Here is an 8,782-nt window from a genome sequence, read left to right as displayed (position 1 = left end):
AAAATATGCCACGTGACCTGTCAGCTAAAAGATGTCTCGTGTTTCTATCAATACAATTACTATTGACACTTTACATCTACGTATATTATGAGTATCGGAAAAAACAATGTGTACACAATAAGTAGCCGTTTTATGGCCACGCTTATGTACATCTTGTTTCCCCCACGTCGCAGCCAACGTCTCCTGGTGCTCCGTTCAGGTGCGTCTTCAATGGATGACATTCATGAATGAATGAGGTGGTAACCGTACGACGTGGATCCCAGGCATGGTGCATACCAAAGCACGTTGTGTAAATTAGACGACCGTTAAAAAAAAGTGTTCATTCTCAACCAGAGGGTTTGTCTTGTTAACTACCCCTCATTTCCCCACCCACTCCTGATAGGCTGACGATCGTAGAGCCTCTTCGTCCATGCGAGTACATTTATAAACGTCCGACGCTGCAGAGTCTTATCGGGTTTCATGCCGAAGGCGTGGTGCCCCGGAATTGATCAATCAGCTGTGGAGGGTGGATTGGACGGGAGGCGGGGCTCCGCATATATATTGTAAAAGTAAGAAGAGGGCTTGGGTAAAGCATATAATTGTTTTTCGGGGACCGGCTGCAGTGCATGAAGGTCTGATCCCCTTTATGACTGCACCATAGTGCAGCCTCGTCAATTCCCTCGGTCGTTGTTTGAACGCGCTTGCGTTTTTTTTTCGTCCCCCATCCGCACAAGGACTTGCATGTCTAACATTTAGACATGTCAATCTTTGTGCACGGCCGGATACTGCTGCTCCTGGCAGCGTTACAAGCGCTCTTCATCACAGTCAGCAGCCAGCGGCAAAATCGTAAGTGCCCCCCTCTACCCCCCAATTAATGAATGGATGTGCCCTCCACGCCTCATCACGCCACCAACGCAAACACTGCGTTGCGAGTATTGAGCTAAGTTGTATATCACACCAGGACGTAACTCCCACGCAGGTGTGCGACATTGTTTGAACCCAACACCCTTGAAGAGATTGTGCGTTATAGGCGGGGTGGTATGCGGTGGGTGGTATAAATGTCGCACCCATTGAGCCCGAGATAATGTTTGATAGACGACGCGATCGAATTCAAAGTTAACTCGTGAAGTGTAAAGTCGACATTGTCACCAGGGCTTATTTGATGTGAACATCGAAGATAGGTTTGTTGTTGTAACGCTTGTTTTTGTTTGGAAACGAAAGCAGCAGGTATCGCGCAAGCTTTGAAACGGAGTTCCAATTTTCATTCCTCATGCAACCGTTTTGGTTTGCAATAAACAATTGACGTCTTATATCCAAAGTACATTATTGGACTGTTTAAAGCTAGTAGTAGCATCGTCTAAATTAGCTGTGTACTAAACTGTTTACCTACACCAGCGTAATGCCAGTTGACACTTTAATTGACTTTAAAGTTGTTGGTCCCATATCTATTACCAGCGAAGCTAAGTCAGATAAACATAACATGTGCCATGTAACTTCGTCTAATAACCACTTTCTAATCCACGAAGAGGGGACATTTTTTTATTTCATGATTCAAAAGGCACGTGTGGTTTTGTGTTTATCATTCAGACCAAGGCTACTTTTACAAGGGCCCTACGGTAGTGATCTCACCATCCAGTAGAGCGATGCAGATGTGGCAGGTTGTTGCGCGTGATGGATGTCACGTATTAGAGAGACTCTATAATCTGAGATCTGCGCCACGAGGAGGCAGGCGGTGGAGGACGTCCCCCCATGTGGCTTGCGGTTTTGGCCTCGTGGTCTGGACGCGTGGCAGAGGATCAAACGCCCTGCTTTCAAGTTACAGACGTATTATTGAGGCACGGAACAGAGCGTTTTAAAAATACAAAGCGTGATTTTATAGAGAGAGAGAGTACGCTTCAAAACGCTATTTTAACTTCACTCCTATCGCGTGCGCTACAGGTTAGTGGATGAGAGAACTCAGCGGTAACTTCGCGCCGCGTGTCCGCAATACGTGGCGCTGTCCGTGGTGCTGCGCTGACACTTCCACTCAGGATGGCAGCAGCAGCGCTCCTACGGAGCCCGCCACACTCAATGGGAGGCAATGGGAGGCGTTGCCAGGCACAGAGGAGCGAAGAATTGACAGCTTCTGTAATTAAAGAAAGGGCTCAATGCACGTGTGCCCCACATGAGTGGCCGATAGGAATGAGCACTGACTGAGTTGAATTATCAGCTGAACTCGAATGCCATATGTCTTTTAATTTCTCAGCATTTGCTAATTATTTAAATGTTTTACTGGCCTTTTAAAATTAATCATTTTCAAGATTTATTTTCAAAGTACATTTCAGTTACAGATGTAGCCGTACTTTCAGCAACATTTTCCTTCACAAGCAGTAGTCTAATTGGTGTACTATAACTTGAATACGTGAGTTTATTATAATAGGATATTCTATAAACACTGTTCTGTTAATGCATACGTTTCGTAAAGCAGTTTTACATCAGTATGATACACACTTGAAGGTTCGGTGCATTATTATTATTTTAGTGCAGTTATATTATTTTGAGAGTCGTGATATTAGGTAGTAACTTGTCTCTAACCATGTGGCTTTTTTCAAATGTCATAGAACCAAGTAGAAATATAATTACATTGTAATCTTCTTATTGATTTTAACTATTACCTATTACACAAGCAATATTACAGTAAATGAATTTGAACAAAAAGCAGACAAAAACTAAGGGTATAAATTGCATTATCTGGATTTCGTAGCCCAATTGAATTATATCTAATTTTCTAAAAACAGTTTAACATGATATGCACGATTTGACAGATCATGTGATTGCTTGTTTTTTTTATCATTGTTTCTAAGGTTTTAAATCACATCTGAATTAGCGATTTGCACAAAAAAACATTTGCTCATTTATTTTTAAACAGCATCCCCACCTCTGCACTTGTGCTGATTGTGTAGCAGGCTCTCTAACTAGGGATACCAAGTTCAGTTACTTGTATTTACTTAGAGTGACCTAAAATAAACAGCTAAGGCAAGTTAAATTGGAATTAGTTTGTTCATAAGCTCCATTATCGTTTACAATTCCACACTTAACATTTAAACTCTAGTGCTGCATTCCCATTTCCAAACAGCATTTAATAACATTTAATACATTGCATTGGACACTCCTCAGGGTAGAAATTTATATTTTCGTAATTGACACATGTCTACTGATTGTTTTCGTCACAATAGGAATTAATACTTCAATTACATTTAATTGGGATAGTAATAGAAATATAGAAAAACGTGATATTTAAAGGTTATTAAATATACACAATTTTAGCAAATTTGTCAGACATTTGGTAGTCCAAGAAGTTTCATTAATAAATAAAAAAGGACTCTTGATAACATTGAAAGGTCTATGTCAATGCACAAACATGTTTAGATCCTCCATAATAGAGTTTTTTTTTGGGTTAGATCGCGTAAATATATAAATGTGTCGTTAAAACCCGCCACCACCCGACACAGCCATCTAGTAAGGGTTGTCACGTAAACAGAACATGCCAATTCGACACTAGTACAGCACACCGGTGTGTTGGAGAACCAAGCCACAACATTTACAATCTGAGTACGACGTTTATATATTTACGTGATCTAACCCAAAAAAAACTCTATTATGGATGATATTGGTCGCGAAAGCCTACGTGTTAAAATGTTCAGAATCTTTATGTTGAGGTTTAAAAAAAATACCAATTCGTTTATCATACGACTGAAAAAAGTGGCATGTTATACATTTTATTCCTGCTATTGCATGCCTAGTAAAGTTTTTGTGAAGTCCGTCACTTTGTCCAGCTAACTCTTTCTGTAGTAAAACGTGACTTTAAGGAAATAACCAAAGAGTATGGATTCCTGCAGTCACGAAAGCTTCAAATCAAGATTTCATTTTTTTTTAAGTATGACAATATTACGGGATATAACAATCATTTTGGAAAGACATCATGACTGGGGATTACTCGTAGGTCAACGGTTGGTTGTAATGTAGGCAACACCTGAAACAATACTTTCAACAGTTATTAAAGCAATGATAGTTTTGTTATGCTTTCACTATATAATAGGACTTATGCTGTCAAAATGTTGTCAGTAAATGTTTTAATGTTCCGTTCGACAATTCCCTATTCATGTGATAGACCATGCACAAAAGCTCTGACACTCCGTTGTGTCACTAGGTTTCATGGATTTTTTTGTATTCGTTAGTAATGGTTATTAACTATTGAATTCATGTAAAAACGAATGGTAATACAGTTTATGATTAGCAATACCCATCACGTTAACTATGTTTATACATTTACTTTGCAAGATCGCATACTTGTTTGAATATGATGCAATGTTTACCAAGAGGTATCCGTGAATATTCTTGCACATCTTATTGTAATTTAATTCCATTTTATGAGTAGCCCATATCTATGTCTTTGGTCACTTCTTCGTGGGCAGTACGCCTTATGAAACCACTTTAAATTTTAGATTATTTAACCTAAATCTCTGAATGCAGCATGTTTCTCTAGCTATGTTATTATATAGGATAATTTCTATAGATTGCATATATACATTTGAATCTTTTATGAATAAACAAAGAAATGTGTCACCTCATTGACAAACATGTTCAATGTTTTTCAAAATGTAATTGATACCAAGTGTGCTTTTGCTAGATATTGTATTACATATCAGAAGCCTCCTTAACTAGGATGGATCAATCGAACATGTTATTTTGTGAATTGTCATACAATTTCAAAATTTGGATCAACTCCTGGCAGAAAAAAATTATTGGCAGTATATATTGTATTATTTAAATGCCACATTCATGCTAAACAAATACTTACATGTTCACTTGTGTACAGAGAAAAAAAGTTAACACACACACACGCAAGTGTCATGCATGGTGGTGTGATTTTACTTTTGTTTTTTTCTCTCTCTGTCCCATCACAGCGGAAGGAAGCTGCGAATATGACGGCCAAGAGTACACAGACCGGGCGATATGGAAGCCAGAGCCCTGCCGCATTTGCCTGTGTGACCAGGGAACCATAATGTGCGACCAGATCTCATGCGAGCAACTTGACTGCCCCAACTCAATTGTACCCCAGGGCGAGTGCTGCCCCGTATGCACACAAGGTGAGTCACGTGTGCGGCGCAGTGCTACGTTATCTTAGTCGCACTCGTTACATACAAAGCGCTGGCCACGAACGAACCACAATACTTTGCTGACCTCGTCAAGGAGCATCAACCATCACACGAACTCGGGTCATAACAGAGATGGGCACTGCATCACGCGCTTCCAGATGTGCTTCTGTGGCCGTCTGGAATGCTGTTCTTTCCGATATTAGGAAGCCACTGGAGCTATGCACTTTTAAATCTAGATCTGCTTTTTGACTTAAAACTTTCGTGACTGCAGGAATTCATATTCTTTGGTTATTTCGGTAAAGTCACGTAGATAGAAAAATTATTATAATACAAATCAAGTGAATAAAAAAAATATTTTTTTTTACACTAATGTAGACTGTAGCCTGGATCTTAATCGGAGTGTACTGGAAATCTCTAATGTAGACTGGAGCCTGGTTATTAAGTTTGGTGAGTGTACTGGCAGTCTATAATGTAGACTGTAGCCTGGTTTTTAACCTCGATGAGCGTACTGGCAGTCTATAATGTAGACTGTAGCCTGGTTTTTAATCGGCGTGAGTGTACTGGCAATCTCTAATGTGGATTGTAGCCTGATTATTAAGTTTGGTGAGTGTAATGGCAGTCAAGAATGTAGACTATAGCAATGGTTATTAAGCTGGGTGAGTGTACTGGCAGTCTAGAGTAGTTAAAATAAATAAAAATCTAAATAAAACTGAAACGAAGTGGTTCATCCTCTATATTACAGGTTTAATTCATAACAAAACAAAACCTTCACATTTAATATTTCAAAGGTGTGTACTGTTTCATATAAACTTTCAATTCTAAAATCATGACAAATAACGTCGATGGAACTTGAATTGCGACTCCGATTTGTTAGATTTGAAATTTACTACAGAGGCAATGTGCTCATGATCTCTTAATGCTAAACTTCATATTGCCGTTATCATCAGAATGTAGTACACATCTCAATGTATCATGCATTCTTCTATGGAGTTAGCTAGATAATGAATAAATGCCAATGACGACAAGATCTTGCTTCATATTTGAGGTGTGAAGGTATTAATTTCTTATGCAATGTTTATCAAGCCATGACTATTAATTTCCAATCTAGTCCAATTACCATTTCTGAAATTTGACATGCGCTTTGAGAACAAAAACCTGCAAAAACTGTAATAGAAATACCGTAGCTTATATAGGAATACTATTTCAAATTAAGGTTATTAAAGGATCTATTATGAGCAAATCCATATCTGGGTCACAGATTCGAAGTGACTCTCATGTAAGTGTGTAATATTTACTTAGGGAAGTCTAGTTAACCATTACTTTCCTCCATTCTGTAAAAGAAACGGCTTGAGAGACGGCAAAGGATTGCGTATTGTTACGATACATTGTGACAGTATCTGATAACTGTAAATGTAACATAGCTGATCAATTTAAGGGTTGATAAATAGTTTACAGTGAGATCCCATTTACCTACGAATTCACATAGGATATGAATAATCTATGTTTTCCATATTGGAAAGCTTCACGAGTGTTTTGCCTCCCACTTGAGTTATGGTATCATAATCAACAATGCAGCTCAGCTGAGATTAGTATAATGCGAGCATTGCTCACATCATTCCGATACCACTCACCACTCACTCACCAGACACTCACTATTCACTTGACACTCATCACTCACCATTCACTAACACTCACCACAGAGGGGTGTCTACTTGCCAGTCACCATGAACCACGCACTCATTGGTGATGAACTTACACCAGGGAGCAGTAAATCGACCCCTTTACATTGCCAACTTCACATGAGCAGCTGCCAAAACAAAACATGACACGTAGAAGAAAAAAATGACATGTACCACTTCATGTAAGCGGCTCTCCCGTTCGCTTGCTCGCACGCCGGAGTTTAGCGCACCGATTGGTCCAGTGTTTGGTGGGAAATTCCAATCCGACCAATCAAGGGGAAGTGTAACATCGGCGATGACAGATCTTCAGTGATCACGACAGAACAATCCTCGAGAGCGTTCTGATTGGTCAATGATTACGGATGGGCAGACATTGGTATTTAAATTATAGATAATTCTAACACAAAACACATTTTCGAAAAAGCTTGACAAACATTTCATTAAGCATCAAAAAACAATATTTTAGCCAGCCTAATTGAAACGAGATGTGGGTTATATAGTGACACAAACTGATTAAAAGTATGATTTTCTTGAACAAGGCATAACCAGTGACATGTTTCGGGCTCTTCTCTGAGGCATCATTTGAATACAGTTGATGATGAAAATAATAGTTATATATCCTTTTAGTCTGTCCACTTGGATTGAATATATTTACATGTATTTCATTAACGGCGTTAATAACGACACGGTTTTAATTCTCAATATGCCAATAACAATCTCTTTATTTCTTTTTTCCACAGCCCGAGGACCGCAAGTAAGTCATGTTAACAGTTTGTATCAAAACAAATAGCAATACAAAATTGAGTAAATTGAAATAGCCTCGCTATCGAAAGCCAAATGTTCTAATATTGGAAACGTGGAATTTGCTGTACAGTGGTCATATAGAGGAAATACTCAAGTAATGCATTTAATATTTTGCTGATTACATCAAAAAAAATATTGTAATAACTGCTTGTCAAGCAAAGAGTACAGTATTGAGGTCTTACCTTGTCAGTGGCACCAGATGCAATGATGTATCATTCACGTATAGAATTGATTGCATTATGATTTTAAAATGTTATATGCGCTCATGGCTTTAACCGTGATTTTTTTTTGTATTCATGAAACACATTCATATTTCATGTGGCGATCTTTCTTAACTAATTATAACGTTTTGGTCCTTGCACTGGTTATGGTAGTTATTGTAAATAGTCATCGCATTACATGTTTATATTAATAACTTGAATAATCATTGCAAGTATCTTCAGCGCAATAGTTTAACTACTAAATACAAAACACATGTAACAATACCAGTTTTATTAGCATGATATGTAACTTTAAGTTAGTGCCATTTATTTATACGCATTGATAATAGGTTTTTTTCAACGTCTAATTTTATTTATGAAATGGATTATGAATTTCGTGGATGTACATGTATACACCATGCCTCTGGCTTTATCATTATTTGAGAACAAACAAATACAAATCTAACCAATCTCATAATCAGAGAGATATAGTATGAGGATACACAGGGCCGCAATCCACTATAAACCCGATTGAGATCTAGCCCTGATCTAGATGTGGAAAATTGCTTTTGGCTTGAGCCAAACCTGGTTAATAGTCATGAAGTTGAATTCTGATCATCACATTGATTTACTTTTTCTCAGGGAGAGAAGGGTCAGCCTGGAGACCCACCCAGAGTGAGTATAATTACACGCACTTTCTGGCTTATCTCTGTTGATGTGTATTTTTTTTATCATTGAATATTATACTCAGAATACAATTGGTAGTCAAAGGACGTAACAATGGCCCAGTCATTGCAATCCAATGGCAGGGTTATTTTTGTAAATAACAAACAAATTAATGTACAAGTGAACAGAAAGTCACTTTCAGAAAATTTGAAGGCTGTTCACATTTTTAAGATAAACATTCTTCCATCAGGCCAGTAAATGTTATTCTTATTTTCATGCTTGATAATGCCAACTTTTGGTTTGCAACGCTAACCTC

General features: G+C 38.2%; 1 protein-coding gene across 1 annotated transcript in view; it reads left to right on the top strand.

The window, feature by feature from the left end:
* The first annotated feature begins 569 nt into the window (after positions 1 to 569).
* Positions 570 to 8,782, top strand: part of LOC144930969 (uncharacterized) — a 58,270-nt gene continuing 50,057 nt past the window's right edge. The window contains exons 1-4 of the mRNA XM_078858540.1: positions 570 to 825; positions 4,926 to 5,108; positions 7,537 to 7,550; positions 8,443 to 8,475. Coding sequence (XP_078714666.1) covers positions 738 to 825; positions 4,926 to 5,108; positions 7,537 to 7,550; positions 8,443 to 8,475 — 318 coding nt within the window. The 5' untranslated portion in view covers positions 570 to 737. The remainder of the gene's footprint in view (positions 826 to 4,925; positions 5,109 to 7,536; positions 7,551 to 8,442; positions 8,476 to 8,782) is intronic.

This window comes from Lampetra fluviatilis, chromosome 1 (genome assembly GCF_964198595.1).
Source record: "Lampetra fluviatilis chromosome 1, kcLamFluv1.1, whole genome shotgun sequence".
Lineage (NCBI taxonomy): Eukaryota > Metazoa > Chordata > Hyperoartia > Petromyzontiformes > Petromyzontidae > Lampetra > Lampetra fluviatilis.
Note: the sequence above shows the minus strand (reverse complement) of the source record. Positions and strands in the feature narration are given on the sequence as shown.